General features: G+C 39.7%; 1 protein-coding gene across 1 annotated transcript in view; it reads left to right on the top strand.

Moving 5' to 3' along the window:
- The window catches only part of LOC146610986 (cadherin-4-like), a 251,544-nt gene extending 234,465 nt beyond the window's left edge, over window positions 1–17,079 (top strand). The window contains exons 12-17 of the mRNA XM_085343936.1: window positions 3,546–3,688; window positions 8,993–9,232; window positions 10,560–10,796; window positions 11,856–11,995; window positions 12,079–12,243; window positions 16,795–17,079. Of these exons, the coding sequence (XP_085200062.1) occupies window positions 3,546–3,688; window positions 8,993–9,232; window positions 10,560–10,796; window positions 11,856–11,995; window positions 12,079–12,243; window positions 16,795–17,001 (1,132 nt within the window). The 3' untranslated portion in view covers window positions 17,002–17,079. The remainder of the gene's footprint in view (window positions 1–3,545; window positions 3,689–8,992; window positions 9,233–10,559; window positions 10,797–11,855; window positions 11,996–12,078; window positions 12,244–16,794) is intronic.
- The last annotated feature ends 5,029 nt before the right edge of the window (window positions 17,080–22,108 follow it).

Consider the following 22,108-nt stretch of genomic DNA (forward strand, 5'->3'; position numbering starts at 1 on the left):
GGACAGACTGACAGTGTGGGCTTTGGGGAAAGGCAGTGTGTACAGGAGTGGGATGGGGAGAGGGAAGAGGAGTGAAGCATCATGCATCACCTGTCAGACACCCAGCCAGTAAGGTCGAGACATGGGACTGGAGACACTGGCGTAAGTGATTACCCAAACCGCCTTGGCTAAGCTTGAGACATGCATTTTTCATCCTCAGGGTCGGGGGTTTGAAAAATAAATGTCATACCTCTCCCTGCTGCTTGCTAAGATCACTAACCTGCCAGGCCTAATCATACATCCAGCTGTACTCACACACCTAGCAACTCCCAAATGAGAGAAGCCTTCTGGTAGAGGAGAGCTTCGGAAAGCATTGGAAATAAGGCGCGGGAACGAATAGGAAAACTTTCACACACAGAATAACATTGAAACCAAATTTCATATTCCAGAAGCGTACTGGAGGAAACTGTTTACTTTTACAAGAAGACAAAAAATATTGGATAGCACTTCATTAAAAAGTTAGCGACGGTGACAGCCAGTTGCCCACGGTTACGTCGTTTACAGTTGGGACTTGTAAACAAAACCACTGTGGGTGCTCTCGTTGGCGTCACTCTGATGACCAGAGCACTGTTGTTTACTATAGGCAGCACTACAGCAAGTTAAAACAACATTTTGAAGCCAGCCATATTCTCCACTTAACTTTTTGTTGAAATACAAAAACACGGCTAATGAGTCCACCAAAACGTCGAGTCATTGTGTTGGAAATTTCCCCCTAAAGACTGTTTATACAGAGGTTTTTTTGTGCGTTAAATATGGTTTAATTCGTCTGCGGTGACTGGAGTTGGAGAGAGTTAATTGAAGTGTGGGGATGAATAGAGCACTCTGCTTTGTGAACAAACCTTTGTGTTACGGCGTTTATCATCAGAGGGCGTACATGCGCTCGTGTTATCGTGGAACGTACCCGGGGACAAATAGGTGCTGCAGTCATTTTGCAGGGCAAAAAAGAAGAAAATGTCTTATACACACCTATTTATGCGCTCCATATTTGAATCCTTCTCTGTCCCTGATTTTAAAGGGTCTGTTATCCAAGTGAAAAACAAAAATTCTTGCTTTGGCATTGAGCTGTGCTGAAAACATTGATTTTATTTGCCCAAATGTTGAGGCACTGACCTCTGAGATTTCTGAGTAAAGTTCATTCGTGACTGCTCATTTGTCAGGCATATTAAAAAGAAATTATTTGCGTATTTCTAATCTTTTCTGCTGAATTTTGGATAAAAAGATTGACACCACTATCATGTCTGTGCACCACCTAAAATTAAGGTTAAATAATTAACAAGTCTCTTAACATGCCAAATCTTTTTGTACACAAAGTGAAGTGTAAAAACAGCAAATTATATTTCTGGTTTTATGTTTTTTGACTGATAGTTTGCCAGAGAAATAGCAGAAACTCCAGGGCTTAAAACGCTGATGTTTGTACAGATAAAAAAAATGTGTATAGTTAATTAGTGACCTTAAGAGATTCCCATTAGCAGACATTTTAAACTATAAAACTACTATTAAAAAAAAGAGTTTGTGTGATGAGGCTTGGCTCCAAGGCAGACAGGAGGCAAAGCTGGGAGGTGAAGAGCTGGGAAGGACAGTGGAGAGTGGGCTGACAGGTGAGTGTGGCAGAAGAAGTGACAGCATGGCTGGCAGGTAGCTGACTGGTTGCTGGCTTGCACATTAGGAAGATCTGAGGCGCAGAGACAGAACTTGGTTAACATGAGAGAGAAATATACAAGGAAATAAATCAGAGTTGGCCCAGCGTTAGTTTACTGCTGAAGCTGACAGAACAATCTGGCGGAGAGTGGTTGGAGAAGCAGTTGGTTAGGTGAGCTGATGAGACAAGGGTGTGCCAGCCATGGATCAGGATGAAAGCCACGCCCAGGAAAGCAAAGTAGAACGCAGAGACAGAAGGGAGGGGAAAAAATTTGGCTTAATTCATCTTCATATTGACAGATATGAAAGGGTACCAAGAAAAATATTTCCCCAGATCAAGAACTGTTTGTTTAATAGGCTCAGAAATATGTTTTTATTTTTCAAACATGATGTTTCTAGCATTTGGAAAAACTTTTTATCTTCTCATTAAAATGTACACCCATTTGTCTGCCCTCCACTCCACAGACAGAGAGCATTTGTCAGTTTGGCATGGTCAAGCCAATAGAAATGCATTTGGACACAGAACAGCAGTAGGTATCAAGTCGGTCTTAATGAGGACATTAAAATTAGATCATACAGCCATGCTGCTACTTCCGAATGTCACCTCTCCTACACATTCCTGCTCATTTTCCTCCCTCTTTTATCCCACCCTCCCACTGTGATGGACTCACTGTAGTCCTGGTGGTGATTTCACTGTCTGCCTGTTAGCGGCTGTGGGCTTGGCTTGCCTGTGTGAATCTGTCTAGAGTGTGGGAATGTCATCTCTGTGATTCCCTTCCCCGCACTGTGCTCTGCCTCGGATCATGCCCACTGCCTGCTGGGAAAATCCCACCTCAATCACTACAGGATAGAGATTATAGTCTCTGTCCACCCCTCACCTGAGTAAAGTACATTTCAGTAAACATAAAAGTGGGGTTAAGGTAAAATCCATTTCATTTTGAATAGATTGAAAGCCTGGAAGTGTATGTCACATAACAAGTTGGCTTTTTCACCCCGGCTCACATTCAGTAAATGAAATGAAATTGGTGTAGAAACATAGATGCACAAGGCCAAGGTGTCACATGTCTACAGATGATGTCTCATAGTGTACGCGTGAACCAAGAGCGGTTTCTGTTGATGAACTCGGAATCGGAGAATAAATGAGACACAGATGAGAAGATACAGACGGGGCTACGAAAATGAATGAACACAAAAGCACCTCAAGTTAAGGTGAGGCGACATGAGTAGAGAGAGCTTAGATAAAAACGAATGTGTGAAACAAGCCAAAGGAAACAAAAGCCAGCAAAACAAGAACAGCGAGATCAGAGTGAGATTGGCATTCGGTCCTGGAGATGATCCCCTGTTCCTTCTCTGCTGCTTTATCCCAGAGGACTGCTGCCACCTGCTACCACATCCACTTTCCTGTCAGTACCAAGATCCCATGTTCCCATCTCCACACTATACACATTCCCTATATACACACACAGGCACATTTGCAAACATGCAAGCATTGCGACATATATGCATATAAACCTCTCAGTGTAAGCTTAAGCAAACACGTTCAGAAAATGGGTGTGTAAAACACACACATACACACACACACACACACACACAGGTAGTTGCGTCAGTGCTTAACTAGGGAGGTAATTGACTTCAATGGCTGGTACACAGGAGTGGGAAAAAAATGAGGTGAAATTGACTGTAGGCTGCACGCTCTGGAGAAGAAGTCGTTGAAGAATTAAACTGTGTGAAGGTCAAGCTGTTGTGATTTTTAGACCGTGTGTGTGGGGAGGCAATTTAGGTATGCACAGATGCAAGAGAAAATTTCTAATTGCTTGTAAACAGGGAAACGCTAACGTCTCCATCGATCTGTCTTTGTGTGTCTTTAGGTATTCAAAGCTGAACGACCCAGCAGACTGGCTGTCCATCAATAGAAGCAACGGTCAGATAGTAACCACAGCAATGCTCGACCGGGAGTCTGTCTATGTAAAAAACAACATATATGAAGCCACATTTCTGGCAACAGACAATGGTAAGAAACTCTTTTAAGCTGCTGCATTAGTGACGTTTGCTATTTTTCATTTAAAATCAGAGTTTGCTGTTTCTTACATATTTGCTTAACACTTTTACCACATTTTTTTATCAAGTTTTCATTCTTTAAAGACTCCGATGTCCAATAGTTTAGGCATATGATGACAGAACTGGGACTTTCTACAGTATAACATACACCTCAGCGTAAAATCAGTATTCTTGAAGGTGCTTTGCTACCATTTGTTTTATATGCATTTGATGTAATCCAGAGCCAAGAGTTGTACAGTGTAATTGAACTCTGAGACACAAGCTAGTGTTTTGTATATTGAGTATATCAGCTGATTAAAACTTCGACTTGCATGTGGATTTAGAAGACTATAAAGGCATGTAGCTGGGTTAGAGTCAGTGAAAATCCAGGATTTGCACAACTGGTTAAACTGTTGAGCCTCTCCTATCTTGTGTCCAAGCCGGCTTCCTCCTTGGGCTTTGTGCAATTTATGTAGCATACATTATTTGTTCTGCCTCAAAGTTGAAACTCAAGCATTACAGAGCACAAACCCAATCACAGCAAACAAATAACTTTTTCTCAAGTGGAAGTGAATGTTTCTTGTTTTCTTAAGTAAAACGGGAAATGCTATTTTCCTTCCAAATTGCCTTATCAGTGACGTGCAGCGCACTGGTGCATTTATCTTAAGTTGAGCTGGCTTTGAAACATTGGTGTGTTTATAGGTGTTAGCATGTGTGAAGCCACTCGTTTGAAACGAAATTTGGCGAGTACGTGCACACGTGTGTGTACATGTATTTGTGATGACTGACAATGTCAAACAGCAAAAAATGTAACCTGCTGTGTTGATGCATGGAGACGCAGCAGGATTATAGGTTTACATGCTCCTGTTGTTTGGACTTTCCTGTTTTTTTTTCTGCTTTTTAATTCCAAACCTTCTTTATAATCACGATATGTTACCTGTTTCCTATTATTTGGGGTTTTTTGCTCACCTCACCTTTGTAAAGTACACCGTTTCGACAGGCATGCTTCTAATAGGTCTGCCTGATATTGGGACTGTGGCCAAGAACAAAAGAAACCAGAAGGGTTTTTTTCATGTGCATGTTTGTGTGTCTATGTGGGTCTTGCCTGAGTGCCAGCCGTCACAACATAAGAGGGATTATGGTAAGAAGTACTATGAGACAGTAAGGATAGTAGAATGGGACATGAAGAGGTGGTGACAGCATGGTGAGAAGTACACTTATTACACCCCCTCGATGAAATCTGACCATTTCAGAACCCTTTGGCTCATTTTCCACTTAACACACCTATGGTATTGTTTATATTTATGCGTTATTCAAAGAGCATATGGTAGGCTTACTACGAGTCTTTTCACCATGCCTCGCATCTCTCATCCCCCATCAAAAAAAGGAGTTAATACAAATCCTTTTGAGGAATTTACACAAACATAATTATTTATTTAGCTGGTTAAAACCCACATAATTCTCCTATCAGCTGTGGCAAGCTGCTTCCACATGTCCCCCATACATGGCTAGGATTAACAAACCAGCAGAACTGGTAAGCCTCTGTGTGTGTGTGTGCGCGCGCGTGTATGTGTGTGTGTGTGCATTTGAAAGCCTGCGTTTGCAGTACTGCATTCATGAACCATATGTATTCCTGGTAGAGCATCTACACATGTACAAATTGCATTTAACAGTCTGCATTAACTGTGTATTTGTATAGGGACAAGTATGTGACATGAACCATGCCACACACAGGGCCTATGCTAATTTGCAATGCCTGTCCCTAGACTGGCTTTTAAAGTACAAAAAAACTGGAAATACACACAACAGTTAATACGAAGAGATGCATAATTACTGTCTGGATGCTTATAGCATGAAAAAGACACTAATAATAAAAATGTTTAATTAGTGTCGGTCAAATCAAGTGATCCACTTGATCACTTGGATGGGAAATGAATTTAAAGCTTTTAGAAGCTGTTGTATAATATTTGAAAACTCAAGTGATTTTATAGCCTGCATGGCTTCCTAAAGTATCTGGCTTTTGAATGATGAATAATAACTTGGACATTATAGAAGTCTACCTGTTAATTAACGAGTCGTCATAGTTAAAAGAATGCAATGTTATCTATCTATAGACAACATGAACAATAGATGAAAGATGTGGTTACCATGACATTAATCTCTGGTTTCTTGAGGGGTGTTTCCATCTCGAGGGATGGAAACACCCCTCGAGATAGGTGTTTCCATCTTAGTTGCAAAAAAACTGATGTGGCAATGAAGGACAGAACTGGCTATAAAAAGCTCATTGGCTAATGTCTCGTGCTTGGCAAGTCAGCGTGTCATTTCATACTCCATTGCATCACCAAGATGTACAAAATACACTTGTTTTTTAGTCATCGTTACCCAAAATTAGCAACAGAGCCCTTAAACTCAGTAGGAATGTGTTTATAGTGGCCTTCAGATAGAATGCATGTTTAAGGCACTTCCCACAAAACTGTGTGTGAGCTGAGCATCTATATTGTTTCCACTTTTACGCCTGTTGTCCAGTTATGGCAAAAATTTTAGGTCACTCATCCAATGTCTCTAGATACTAAAACGTATTATATTCATCAGTGACGTCTTGATGTCTTTATTAATCACTTGATATTAATGAAGCAATCGAAAAACCATAGTGTTACCAGTGAAACAGAGCTCGAACTGATAACAGACTCACTCCAGACCCTTGTCTTCAGCTGTGTCTCACCCTTCTTGTGGCAAACGTCTTGCTCTGTTGCCACATTTAATTGGCAGATCTGTAAGCTTTGCATAAATCTTTGTAAATTGCATTGCCCTTATCTCATGCCAGAGATGAGCCCTGGGGTCGCTTGATTCCATGTGATGACTGGGCCAGTGGGGCATGACAGGGAAATGACTCCTAATTGGGGAAAGCTAAGGGCTGTCACCCACTGACACACACTCAATAAACAACGCTGAGCTTTATACCGCTAAGCACCCTTTTTTAAGATGTTTCTCTGCCACATTTTCCTGCTGCACATACGCATTCATGCATTCATCACTTTGCTCAGCTATCTCCCTCCCTGATTGTTTAAAGTGTCTATTTCTTATTCCTAGTTCTCCATAATGCAGTTGCTGATGGTCTGTTGCTGTGTTCGGTCAATGCAGAAGCTTCTAGATTGTGCCCGTAGACGAAGTGTGAGTGTGTCTGTGTGCACCAGTGCATGTTATTGCACTCCAAGGCTGACACTATTGTAGTTAAAGCAGCACTTACAATGGCATGCCTACATCAGTATCAGACCAAGTTGCCTCAACAATTTCCACAGATTTACAAAGCTGAGTCAGAACAACATTGGTGTAAAGTTTAGAGCGTTTAATGTCACAATTTTGTCACCTTGCTAATAGGCAATAGCTGCGGATTTATATGTATAATGTGATTACTACCTAAAAATGAGGTCAGCGCCCTGACCCACTGGTGTCAAGACAACCATCTCACCCTCAACGTCGCAAAGACAAAGGAGTTGATAGTGGACTTCCGGAGGTGCAGAGAAGTACACACCCCCATCACCATCAACGGCGCTGCTGTGGAGAGAGTGAGCAGCTTCCGGTTCCTTGGCGTACACCTGGCTGAGGATCTTACGTGGTCAGTACACACAAACAAAACAGTGAAGAAGGCGCAGCAGCGCCTCTTCTTTCTCAGGAGACTGAAAAGATTCGGCATGAGCCCCCGCATCCTCAGGACCTTCTATCGCTGTGCCATTGAGAGCATCCTCACTGGATGCATCACCACCTGGTATGGCAACAGCACCGCCTACAACTGCAAAGCTCTCCAGCGAGTAGTGCGGTGCTCTGAACGGATAATTGGAGGTGAGCTTCCCTCCCTCCAAGACATCTACAGGAAGCGGTGCCTGAGGAAAGCGGGGAGGATCATCAAGGACTCCAGTCACCCCAGCCATAAACTGTTCAGACTGCTTCCATCAGGAAGGAGGTTCTGCAGCATCCGGTCCCGTACCAGCAGACTGAGAGACAGCTTTTTCCATCAGGCCATCAGACTGCTGAACACTTCATAGACACCTCAGCTTCACTACTGGAACTTCAACATTATGCACTCCACACTGTATATAAATGCCACTTGTTTTGCACATATTCAACTCTGTATATTTTATATATTTTATTATTATTATTATTATTTTATTTTATTTTTTTACTATTTAATTTGTAAAAATGTGTATACACACACACACACACACACACACACACGTAGGAAAATATTTAGTATACACATCCAGAAATGCATACACTATTATATATTGTACATATATTTATTAGTTCAGGTTGGCCATTCTTGTATTTTGCTCGTTTGTGTTGTTGTGTTTGCACATCTCTGTTGCTTGTGGGGCTCGCACACAAGAATTTCACTCGCATGTGCTGTGCCAGTGTGCCTGAACATGTGATGTGACAATAAAAAGTGATTTGATTTGATTTGTGATTTGATTTGAAATGGTAAATGAGCCAGTCTAGTGCAGTCATTGAGAGTTCAACACAGAAAAGAAAATCACCTAGATTCTTAGTACAACTTGATCTCACTTTAAAAATGATGCAACACTGCTTTCAGTTTGCAACAACACCTTTATTTTACATTCTAAATGTTCCCTGCATACGTTCTATGGAGATTTACTTTTAATACATAAACACACGTGTATACTGTGTTTAATTTCAAGTATTCAACTGATTGTCTGTGTGACAGTGAAGGACTGTCAATGTGCATTGACAATGTCCCATTAGTTGTTTTAAAGCAATGTACTGTTAATATTTCAAATAAAAGTGCCTTTATGTCCAAAATGGTAAACGACTATCATATAACAGTGTAATACACATAGACAAAGACTTGTTTAGTTGTGTTACAGTCATCATTATTGTACCTAGACTCGCTCCAGAAGATTGGATGCGCTGTGCCACCATCTGGATCGACTGTGATGGGTTTGATTTTGCTGTAAGACTAAAAGAAGAACTGGAAAGCATAACTGTCAGAAGTGTTTCTGTCAAGTGTAGAAATTCTCCTGCAGCTTCACAGTATTCCTACCTTTTCATCGTCATTGTGAATGAACAATGCTCCAATCACCTCTTCTCGTTCCTTTTTTGTATCTCTCTTTTTCATCTTCTTTCATTATTTCTCTCACTTCTGCCAGCCTTCGACATCTCTCTCTTCCCCTTCAATTGTCCCTTTCACTGCACACATCTTCTCTTGTCATGTTTTCCTCCTGTCGTGATATTATTTTTTTTGCTTCTCTCTTTCTGCTCTAAGGCTCTCCTGCAGCCAGCGGCACAGGCACACTGCAGATCTATCTGATAGATATTAATGACAACCCCCCAGCACTCATACCCAAAGAGTCTCAGATCTGTGAAAGGACGTACAGGAGCATCAACGGTGTCAACATCACTGCCGCTGATGCCGACACAGACCCCAACGCTGGACCTTTTGTCTTCGAGTTGCCCACGTTTCCCACCACCATCCGACGTAACTGGACAATTTCTAGGATCAGCGGTAAGGTGTTACCACTGAAGAGAAATGATCAAATTTAAAAAATTCAAAAAACGTTTTCGTTTTTACTTTTCTGACAATGCATCAAAAATCTCCTTACGCGTTTATTAACCATGTGCATGTTCATGTACATTACTGTGAAAAAATCTTGAGTAGCTTACCATTTCTTTTTATTTTGCTTTCAAGGAGCCATACTTATTACATCGTTAAGTACTTTTTTACTAGCACCCTGTCACACAAACATATAATTTGTTCAAATTTCTTTAGTTGAACCAATGAAAAATGTCACATAGCACAGTATGACAGGGATAACATAGTAATTTTCTACCAACGAGGTGATTCTCAAAGAGATTTTAACAAAAAACTTGGCATGTACCAGCGTGCTGTGCAGTGTGTCCTTAGAAAATTTGAAGAAACTGAACAAAAGGACGGCAAAAGAAAAAGTGATAGGTCATGTCCTTAAGAAATAGGAAAAGATCTAGCAAAGACCTGACACAGGACCTGAGAGATGCATCTAGCCTTTTGGTTGATTCATCTTTGATTGAAGCCTCGTCAGAAATGGTTTCAGTAGAAGGGTGGCTGCCAAGAAGCCAAATTACTCAAAAATTGGACTAAAATTAGTAGCAATGGTTCTTATGGAATGAAAAGCATCTGATTGGCAACAGCTTCATTTTTCAGCATGACAGTGATCTCAAACACACTGCCAATGCAGTAAAAAGATATCTGGATAAAGGAAATACACAATGGCCTCCCCAGAGCGCAGACCTGAACATTATTGAAGCAGTGTTGGATCATCTTGACAGAAAACAGAACAAAAGATAGTCAACATATAAAGAAGAGCTTTCAGTGTCCTTCAGAAAGTCTGCAGAACTGTTTCTGAAGACTACTTAAAGAAATTACAAGACAGCTTGCCTAAGTGTTCAGACTGTGTTGCAGAATAAAGGTGTTCGTACCAAATATTTGCTATTCATATGCTCATTTGAATTTTGTCTTTTTGCCTTTTACGCTATATTTTTGTTTGCAAGTTTCACTAAATGGCTGCAGTATTTATTTATTTTTTTTACAAATATCTGTTATTAAATGTAGATAAAACATGTAAATTACAGTTATTTTATGTCTTGATGCATGCTCAATTATCCAGGTAAGTAAATCCCCAAAAGTTGATTCTGTTCATCTTGATGTAACGTTTTCAGTGGGAGAACTCTACATCCAGATGAGCAGAATCAACTTTTGAGGATACGGTTATTTAAACTATTTGTAACCCAGGAAAAAAATAATCCTTTTGAAAAATGAAATGTGATTGTTAGTAATGTCTCTTTTCCCTTTACAGGTGATTTTGCCCGTTTGAGTCTGCGGTATCAAATATATTTAGAGCCTGGAGTGTATGAAGTCCCTGTAATCGTGTCAGACTCCGGGAACCCTCCATTGTCCAACAGGTCAGTCATCAAAGTTAAGGTGTGTCCCTGCGATGAAAACGGAGATTGCACCACCCTCGGGGCCGTGGCAGCTGCTGGCCTTGGAACTGGAGCCATCATCTCCATCCTCATCTGCATTATCATACTACTCAGTGAGTTTTTGCTATTCATTCAGCGATGCTCTCAAACATATCACGTACCCACACATTTGCTGTAGAAAAGTTGTCTGTGATTAGATTCCTCAAAAAAGTGTAGTACATGGCACAGACATAAAATATTTAACAATACAATAACATCAGCACCAGTTTGTATAATAGATAAATGCCTGGAGTGCTTGAATCTTCTCCAGCATCTCTGGATGAGATGTTTTTGTGTTTTTCTTTCCTGGTAGAGAAAAAATGCTACTATCAGTCTTGCCTTACTTTGTTGCTGCTGTGTTCACACTGTGTATGGCAATCCCAATAGATCATTTCAAATGTTTTAAAAGTTTCGATTATTTAGAATCTTCTATTATCTTATAACTCCTATTAACCCAGAATTCTAATTGAATCTGTTTTCTTGTTATTTACTCAAGTACAGCACACCAAGCTTTTGCAGTGATGACATATACAAGCACAAGATCACACAGAAATAACCATAAATATATAAATAGATAGATAAGACTACAAAGATAATAAAAACTTAAGGATAAAAAATGAAACGCAATAACAAAGAAAAATTGTTCGTCATGATTCATATTACTGAAACGTTAACCGTATGATTAAGTAGGGAAAGGTCATAGTGGCTGTGGTTAAAGGGACTGTTTGGAGGAAATAAATTATGAGTAGCAGCCATCTGCCTGCTGGGCCCATTCATCCACCAACCGGCTCCCTAAGTGGTTTTGTGTTGGCATAGCTATGTCATTGTACTTTGCAGTTTGTCATGTTAACATAAACTTAGGTTGTTTATTCTTGACGGTCTTTTATCCCTCAGGACGAATGGCGAACAGCTTCCTCAGGATGCATTAGTAAAACCGACATTTAATTAAATGTTGCCAAGTCCGACACAAACGTGCTAAACGTATTAAACGCTATACATGTTTAGCATCTGCACTCTGTGCTTATATGCAACCTTACTACGTACTTATCTGATTGTCTGCTTTTAGTTTGTTTTTTAGAGGTTGTTGCAACATACCATAGGGTTTTTTCACATTCATGTGTGTATCATTGCAGGCATGGTGCTGTTGTTTGTGGTGTGGATCAAGCGCAGAGAGAAGGAGAGGCAGACAAAGCAACTGCTCATTGACCCTGAAGATGATGTCAGGGACAACATCCTCAAGTATGATGAAGAGGGAGGAGGAGAAGAGGACCAGGTGAGATCCTGAGAGACGCACTTGCTCAAATACACAAATACGCGTTCTGTTTCAGACTGTACCTTACTTAGATTTCTCTGCAGGACTATGACTTAAGCCAGCTGCAGCAGCCCGACTCCTTGGAGCACATCATCAGCAAGCCGCCTGGTGTCCGCAGGGTGGATGAGCGTCCGATCATCCCAGAGTCCCAGTATCCGATCAGACCTGTTGTTCCCCACCCCGGAGACATCGGAGACTTCATCCATGAGGTAGATTTATAAGCACACATTATCTTTTGCATGCACAATGGCTCCACTGTTACTAGATTGTTTGTTCCCGCTATAAGATGGACCACTCACTTTTACTTTCCGTCAATCTGACACCTAACGTGATTACTTATTCTGAATGTTGTTCAAAACGTAGAACTCTACCAGGGTGATGGGAACGACAGGTTTTGCTTTATGTTACAGCTCCTCTCACCGTGCCGGGTTAATTTACGCACACACACGTACAAATGAGCACTGTCCACTCACACAACTCCAGCGTTGGAACACTGATGCGAGAAAATGCTGATTGACAGACTTGTGACAACACGTTCACACTCGAGAGGTGTTGGCAGCTGTTCAGCTTTGATCCATCCAGCCTTGACTCTCTCTCACTCTCTCTCTTTCACACATGCACTCACCTGAGCTCGCTTCAGCAGTCTGGTTAAACACAAACACAGCAAACACATGGTGATATTGCCATGCACTGTGCCCAGACTGATTGAAGCTTTTTAGGTTTCTATCCATAGTATCTCTCATTATGTGACTGAAAAGGATGAAGTCCATTCTTTTCACCTAGCTAACCTTCAGGTCGATGGCCCCAATTTATCATTCTTGGAAGCGAGCAAAGAATCGAGCCTTGCCAGATAACATGAAGACCCCGTCATATCTTATTTATGAAACTGTGTCAAAGTATTGATGAAAAGGGATGATCGCACATTGAAACAAAGAGCTCCTGAGTTTTGTATTTGTATTCACGGATCAATCATTGGCACCTACACAATGAGGTTGTGTAGGTGCCAATCGTGCTGTGTAAACAGACACGTAAGGGCATGAGAAACTTCGCTTGTTCACCTGTCATTGTTAATATTGATAATGTTGTGGCTGAGGCTCAGTAACTTTTGGCCTGTTATTGAGAAGCAAAGTTCCACACCAACCATATACACTCGCAATTTCTATATCGTCACTATGTAGAAGAAGAAAAAAACCACAACAACTCTGCACACTACCTAGAAATTGAACTTATTAGGTATGTAAAAGATACAAACACAGTTCCAGATGTTCAGATATTTTTAAAAGAGTCAAAAGTGGCCACAGTAGTTTTATAAAGATACTGCACTTGTCTAAGAAGATTGTGTATAAATAGTAGATAGTAAATAGTATTGCAGCAGGTGCTGATTGAATTGGTCTGTTACTGATTTATGGTGTGTGATTTCAGAGCAGAGTTCAGTGAGATGGTGGTTCTGGGATTTGAAAAAAACAAACAAACCTGTTTTTGATTGATTGATTGATTGAATCTTTATTTTGAACATGTTGAAAAAGTATAAAAAAAAAAAAATAGAATTAAAAGAGACAAATGAACAAAGCAAACAAAAGGAAAACGAGCAACCACAACTCCAAATAACGTCCATGTTCAAAAAGGAGCAGGAAGAAGCATAAGCTTATTTAATCCCACCCCTTTTCCACTATCTAGTATCAATAGACTACAGAAATACCTCCTTGTAATTACATTATATGTTATGTGTAATTTTTTTTTTTTTTTTTTTTTTATATATACACATATATGTTTCTATCTATCCATACCTACGTATATACACACATACGCACATATACACATTTTCAATAACCCCATTAACACCTGAAGGATACACAACCTACAATTTTATATATATTTAATATATATATATATATATATATATATATATATATATATATACATACATACATACATACATACATACATACATACATACACACACATACACATATATATACATATACATATATATACATATATATATATATATATATATACACACACATACATACACACACATACACATATATATATACATATACATATATATACATACATACACATACACATACATATATACCCATACCAACAAACCCGTGCATGCGCACACACATGAAAATATTAGACAAGAACACCCTATCAAATCTCTACCTTTTCCCTGTACCCTGTAAAAACCATATCCTTAAACCGCTTTTTAAACTGCGCCATGCTTGGACATTGCTTCATATCTTTACTTAGTCTGTTCCACAGCTTCACTCCACACACAGAGATGCAAAAACTTTTTAATGTTGTACGGATACGAGGATGTTTTAAATTTAATTCCCCCCTCAAATTGTATCCCCGTTCCCTTTTAGAAAACATTTTTAGAATATTGTCAGGAAGCAGGTTATTTATTGCTTTATATATAATTTGTGCTGTGAGAAAATGAACCAGATCTGTGAATTTTAGAATTTTTGATTTTAAGAATAGTGGATTTGTATGATCTCTGTAACCAGTTTTATGGATTATCCTTATGGCCCTTTTTTGTAATATAAAGATTGATGATAGCGAACATTTGTAAGTATTGCCCCAAACCTCTGCACAGTAATTCAAATACGGTGCAATCAGGGAACAATAGAGAATGTGGAGTGATTTGTGGTCCAGAATGTGTTTTACTTTACTCAAGATTGAGACACTTCTTGAAATTTTGTTATGTATATGATTTATATGAGACTTCCAGTTTAATTTATCATCTATAATCACACCAAGAAACTTATGTTCAAGTACTCTTTCAATTTCCACACCATCTACATGAATCTGCACTTGTGCATTTCTAAGGGAATTCCCAAATAAGATAATTTTAGTTTTACTTAGATTTAGCGATAGTTTGTTCCTGTTAAACCATTTTTTAATTTTGCACATTTCTGAAGTAATTGTATCCAGCAGCTCCTTTAGATTCCCCCCAGAACAAAAAATATTTGTGTCATCTGCAAATAATACTAATTTTAATATATCAGATGCCTTACAAATATCATTTATATAAATAATAAATAATTTTGGACCCAGTACAGAGCCTTGTGGAACACCACAAGCAATGTCCAAGCATGATGAGGAATGGACACCCAGCTTCACAAATTGTTTCCGGTCACTTAAATAATTTTTCACCCATTGCAGTACAACCCCCCTAATCCCATACCGTTCCAGTTTATTAATTAATATGTCATGATTGATTGTGTCGAATGCTTTCTTGAGATCCAGAAATACTCCAGCTGCATACTGTTTCTGATCTATAGCATTCGTAATCTCCTCAATTGATTCGATTAATGCCAGAGATGTTGATCTTTTTGATCTGAATCCATATTGACTGTCAGAGAGTAATTTATATTTATCTAAGAATTTGTCTAATCGTTTATTAAACAGGTTTTCTAGGATTTTGGAGAATTGTGGTAGTAGTTTCTTAATCATGTAGTGCGTGCTAGTGCTAGTGCGTTTGCCTGAGGGCAGACATTCAAACAGCTGATGAGCAGGGTGAGATAAGTCCTTTAGGATGCAGCATACTTTCTACAACCAGTGATATTTACCAAAAGCTTTCTGTGGATCCTGTAAAGGTTGTTTTGTTGTTGTTAAATTAGCTTGCTATGATACATACCTCTAAAAATAACTAGTAATTCTTTAAGATCTTTTCACTTCTTGTGCCTTTTTTCTGAGCATAATCTTTAAGAATACATTTTTATTGTGGTTTTCTATGCACTATGATTTAGAAGATCCTAAACCAAACAGAACAATGCAAAACAAAGGTCAAACTGGTCTATTAGCATATATGTTGTGGATGCTCTAAGACTTAACTCTCAGCTTTGGTTGCCATATCTATCACAGCTTCCCTCTGACTCTGTTCTGCTGATTTGTTATTTAGAATCCGGTTGTTCTTCACCAAGTTAAGCTTTGGAGGGTATTACCTCTGCCGTCCTCAGTGTATCTAATCAGTGTGCAGCAAAGATGGTCCTTTAAACTGGCTGAGCTTGCACTAATGTGCAGGACTTTGCCAGAGGCATCTCTGCACCTTTGGTCCTGTGTATGAATCTGGTGCTTGTGCTGCCATTATCACAGCCTCTGTGTTGTGTTTCATCTTGGATCGTGCCTCCTATGTACTACATTTCTGATGATTGGGAGGGCACACATGTTGATGGCTTTTCTGCTTTCTTGCCCTCTGGTGGAGCTTTCCTGTATGTCTGTCATCTTGGCTTCTGATAACTCCATCCATTCATGTTCGGGTTTCCCAGCATCTGACTGTTTATCTGCACAGTGTCTGGGAACTCTGTTCTGCTGCTTCAAAGGTGACACTACCACAATGCTACCCAGCTGCTTTTAGGTAAAACCTGCAGCAATCAGGTTCTTCTGTTAGCTTCACATGTACATGTAGAGGTATAAAAACTATATGAATGCATCAATTTCTGTAATGTTTGATAGTTTTACTTAAACATAAAGATGATTTTGTACAATGTTAAGTATGGGTACATTAAAGACCCCCATGTATACAACAGGTACGATTCACAGCACCTTGAACAAGCTGACATTATTTAATTATGCAATGCTACAGTATATACACAAATATGCTATAAATGAGGGCATGATTTACATTAAATGTCAGTTTGATGCAACGCTGAGTTTAATGGCTTTGAGGAATATCGCTCAACATACAAATCACATAAAGTAGTGCAACAGTTTAACAGCTGACTTCTCTGCTTTCCCGTCTTCTTCAGGGACTGAGAGCAGCAGACAACGATCCTACGGCTCCTCCATACGACTCCTTGCTGGTGTTTGACTACGAGGGTAGCGGCTCCACCGCTGGCTCTGTCAGCTCCCTCAACTCCTCCAGCACAGGAGACCAGGACTATGACTACCTCAATGACTGGGGCCCCCGATTTAAGAAGCTGGCTGACATGTACGGAGGAGGGGATGATGATTAAATTTGCCCAGTCGCACGCGTACACACATACACACACACGCAAACACACATCCTTGTCCCGTCAGCTGGCCTGCCATGCTCTGACCCCTAAAACAAGGGGCTATTACATCCTTATTGAACACAAGATAACAAGGACATGTTCACACTGACCAACGGACTGACCAACCAACCAACCAATCAAATTGCCCACCACAGAGGACCAGCGCCATGAGTCAGTTTCGGGTGCTCTTCTCAACCGTCTCCTGCTCTAAGCCTGTCTGTGACTGAAATGGAAGCTCTGATTTTTCAGACTTCTCATTAATTTTCAAACTGTTGTGCTTTTGTTCCATTTGAATGTTATATGCTAGATTTAAGTTTAAGTTCCTCTTGTCAGATTTTCATTTTTTTACCTATGTTTGTGTAGCCTTTTATTTGTATTTATTTTTTTTATATCCTCACCCCTCTTCGATTCAAGCTGTTCCCTATTCCCGAGGGTCATCGCTTTTCCCTCGCTGTCAGCCCCCGCCCGACTCTCTGAAGAAGCTTTAGGTTGAGCTGCTTGCTTTGTCTGAGGCAAACAAAGGATAAGAAAAGGAGAACAAGAACATCGATATGAAAGTCCTTCCTGCACGAAGGGCCTCGGTTTATTCTTTCTTGAACTTGAATTACTTAGAACAGAAGCACTGTTGTTTAAAAAAGTGCCTTCAGTGGTGCGTATTTTAGCTGACTCCCGCTAACTCAGGATTGGTTGCCATTCTCTGGACTTACACGCCCCCATATGACCCCCTGACCCTTTAATTCACACCTCCCTTGTCATTTCTCCCGTCGTGCAGGGCTGTGGTAGCTGCGGGAGATCTCAGTACTGGTTTCAGAGGAGTGGTGACTGGCCAACGAGGGCGCTTTATGCTAGACGTACTGTACATAGGCCTACAGTGTGTCTGTAACTTATGGACAAATCATTAATTTTTCAAGTCAGGCATATCTGTGCTCCTAGATCACAGCCAACTTGAATGTGATGAATTAAATCACAAAAATACATAACAGGACTGTCTTAGAGAAGAAATGCATTATGTGTCTTTGTTTATCGTGGCTTCAATAGCAGCTGTGTTTGTTTTGAGCTCCCTGCGTTTGCAGCGAAAACTCGATACGGCTTGTTACTAAATTTGAAGATTGACAAGTCACACGTGTTACCTCTGTAATGTTTAACTATGTATGTACAGGTGAGGGTTATTTAGGAAAATGAAGGTATTTAACATGATTCTGCCTTTAGGATAACTTAAAGTCTGCGTGTTTATGTGCATCCAAATCCCAAAAGGTTGATTCTTTTCATCTGGACGTAGCGTTTCAGTGGGAGAACCGTTTCGTCACTTAGATGCAAGATATTTGCGTCTAAAGGTAATAACATGGCACCAGTTATCATGCAGTAAAAGCGCCACAGAAACTATATTAAATGTACATTCATGAAGAAACTACCAGATAACTTTAAATAGCTCTGATAGCATTACTTACAGAACAGTTATCTTGTCCAGGCCCCATTCTGAGTCCCTCTGTCTCCCTTTTTTTCATTATCCGTCTGTTGACTCACTGTTGTTTCTCAACAAACTTTTAATATACAAACTCTGGTGCTGGTCCCTGTCAGAGAAACTGTGGGAATTGAGCCTCAGCCAGGGACTTAGTGCCTTCACAATCTGTCTCTTTTCAGGCAGCGTTTCATTCATCTGAAATTTTCTCCTAAAATTTTTGGCTTTGAGTTCAAGAGGTTTTTAAAAAGAAGTTAGTAGAAGGGAAAGTATAAGAAATTCTGCACTTTATCAAAGCAGAAAAAGCTAAACTAAAGCTTCAGTAATAACGTTTTTCTATGAGACAGACATTTTGAAAGGCAGTTTTTGTTGTGACTTAATGAAAAAGCAGCGCTACCCGTGGGTTTTTGTAATCATATTTCAGGGCAGTGTAAAGAGAACTGGGGGGGGAGCTTTAGTCTCTGTTTTATGTTATTTAAATACCCAAAACATTTCACAGAGGGACCAGACGCTGGCTACAGATAGAAAGGTTTAATCTTTCCTTATCTTCCAAGTGCAAATTAAAACGCTTTTCAGTGGTGGCTCGTTTGAGCTCCATGTGAACTGACCAGATCGTCTATAAATAATGATTATAATGACTGCTTCGTGGAAATATCAGTAACAGTCACATTCACATGATATGACAAGAAGGATCCGGGACTCTTACTCTTTTTTTCCCCCTTCTTGCTGCTGCTTTTCAGTTCTTCACCTGGTCGGTTTAAACAGATTAAATATACAGTATAAGTATAAACGTGAAAAGTGATGACATGGAAAAAGTAAGTATGCTCTCAGAATGGATGTATGAAAGTTGACTTGTGATGAGATAAATGTATTTTTTATGCAAACTGAACAGAAGTTAAAACGTTCATTTTCAACTATGAACAGGGAAAGCAGCATCTATAAGTGTAATTAATAAGGCGAACAGGGTAACAATCTCTTAAAATTAGGTAGTTGTAGGTCAAACCTTGCATTGTAAAGCCAGAAAGTGGCGATGTTCAGCGCAGCTCTCAGCTCAGACATGAGAAACAGAGTGGTTCCCCCAGCTTACAGCTGGATAAGCTCTTATCTATCCGACTGCTCCTCAGCCTCCAGAATATCTACACAAAATAAACACAGCTGTTACTTTCTGCTATTTGTGATTATTTCTGACATAAGTGTTGTATATACGGAACATTTTTATACACTTGATGACATGATTTACCTGTTTCCGTGCAGTCTTTGCATTTCCTTTCACCGTAGTTTTGTTTAAAACAAATACCTGGCAAACTATATTTCACAAAAAGCCATGTGCATTTAAAAGAATCTGTAGGATTCTGTAAGAGCTTACAGCCATACTCGTGTCGCTGTTCAACTTTTGCTTCATTTTTAGCAAAAAGGCTCCACTTAAAACCAACTTGTACAGTCTATACTAGCACACACTCACTCCTCTAGGCCTTACTGTATATATGTGAGTGTTCTATAATATATGAGCCCGTTCAGCGTTGTTTTAATCCAGCAGTAAAGCTGCGACTTTGCTGATGACCATCCAGTGTTCGTAGAATAAAGACATGCTTCACAGACTACTCGTACTTTCTTATTGGACATTCAGACCAGATTCAGGGCCAGACGAAACACGAGGCCCCACTTTAGACAACCTAACTGACCTTTAGAACCGCGTTGTTTAGATAACGCAATGACATTACAATACTGAATGTTAATGACTCACAGTTACACAGCAGCAAATATATCAGTGGTTTGCATCAGACTTGGCTCCCCATTAAAATGCAGTTTATTTGGGGAAATAAAGGAGCTTTGGCCATTAATTGTTACCTGGTCCACTTGTCTTGTCCCTCTATTAAATGGAGGGAAAACATTAACAAACAAGATTGAAGGAAGAAAGAAGTATTGCACTGCTGTAGTCCGACCCTGATTTCTGCTTTGGTTAAGGGACATTTAATCTCACTCTGGACACTGCCTGACCATGGACACATGCGTGACGGGACGCTCCGACAGAAGCCAAACTATTGTCCTGCAAAGGCTAGAAACACAAAGATGAGAAGCAGTGTTTCATAAGAGTTATCCTAATGCTATTCAAGTCCAAGTGTACATAATGTAGTATTTGCTTGAAGCTAAAGAGACAAAGTTAGCCAAACTGTAACTGTACAATTGGAGCTTTTTGCATGTGTCTTTTTTATAATGGACAGATGAGTTCTATTACAGTAACCATACTACATTTCAAAAAGTGTTGCAGCCCGCATGACAGGCGCTGCAGTCCAGAAGGCATTCTGGTGTACCATAGTCACATTGTTTCAAATGGAGGAGATTAAAGAAAAAAACTTAAAAAAAAAATTGCACAGTTATTGAGTCAAAAGACTTCTTTTGTAAATTGTCAACAGCACAAATATTTTGTATTGTTGTTTGTACCATTTTGTAAAAAAAAAATGAAGAAAAAAAACAACAACCAAAAAAAAAACCAAAAGGGAACGAGTCTGTTGTTTCAAGCGTGTGTTTATAGTGCCACTGCAATCTTGGTTTCCAAATACCGTACAGTACATGCGCAGCCTTGCAGATCAACCTTGTAATATAGACGCTGAGCTGGAGATTCCCTGTCAGCACCATGTGTTATAAATAAAATTTCCCCTCCTTGTAAGAACACTGCCTCTTGTCTTTTCTTTGTCACCCGCTGATTCCTGCACACGTCGCCTTTCCTCGCACTCATCTTGTTTTTAAAGTGCTAATGTGCTGTGAAAAGACCTTTATTTTTTTGTCTTAAATAGTACACTGAAATGTTTTTCTCTTACGCATTTTTTCCACGACAATAAATTGTCACTCTTGATTGTTTGTGCAGATAAGAAAGCTATATAATTTACACTAAACATTAGGACAGTGATATTCCTTAATGTGCATATTTTCACGTAAATGACAGTAAAGTCTTTTTACAAAGCCTTTAATGTAATTTTGAAGGAAGAAAAAAAAACTTTGCATGTTATTTGCATGGAAAACTACTGGAAACAATTCAACAGACTAAGAATTAGAATCAAAGAGAATTAGAAATGATGATGTGCCTCGCCTCACATCCCTTTATACGTTGATGATTGAATGTTGTGTTTCAAATTAGGTTTAGTGCCAGCGCTGAAAAAAATGTAAGCTAAAATGATCAACACAACTGAGGCTGTTCATTTGTCAGCTGCGCCTGACAGAGCCATCTTCCAAGGTGAAATAATGAAGTATTTCCAAGCAGAAGGGAGATGAAATGCGGACAGGAAAAACACAAAGAGCTTCATTTCATTTCCTTTATTTCTGGCATTGCATCTTGAAGTAATTATTAATATTTCCATTGTAAAAAAATCTGCAATGATGAAGTCTATCAGGCCAATCGGAGGTAACGTAAAAATAGAAATACAAATCGGTTAGCAATCAATCCGAGCAGTCAAAGCAGCATGAGGAACGGGATGAGATGACCCTTACTTGCTCTCCTTTTACCACAGCAGTTCAATGAACCAACAGCAGACTGCATCTCCTCATTGATTGACCTGTCAGAGCACGCCAATGCACACGCAGACAGAATAAACCCTGCTGTTACACACTGCT

The sequence above is a fragment of the Diplotaxodon limnothrissa genome, linkage group LG20, assembly GCF_057381915.1.
Source record: "Diplotaxodon limnothrissa isolate DT_005_m linkage group LG20, D_limnothrissa_male_GT1.1, whole genome shotgun sequence".
NCBI lineage: Eukaryota > Metazoa > Chordata > Actinopteri > Cichliformes > Cichlidae > Diplotaxodon > Diplotaxodon limnothrissa.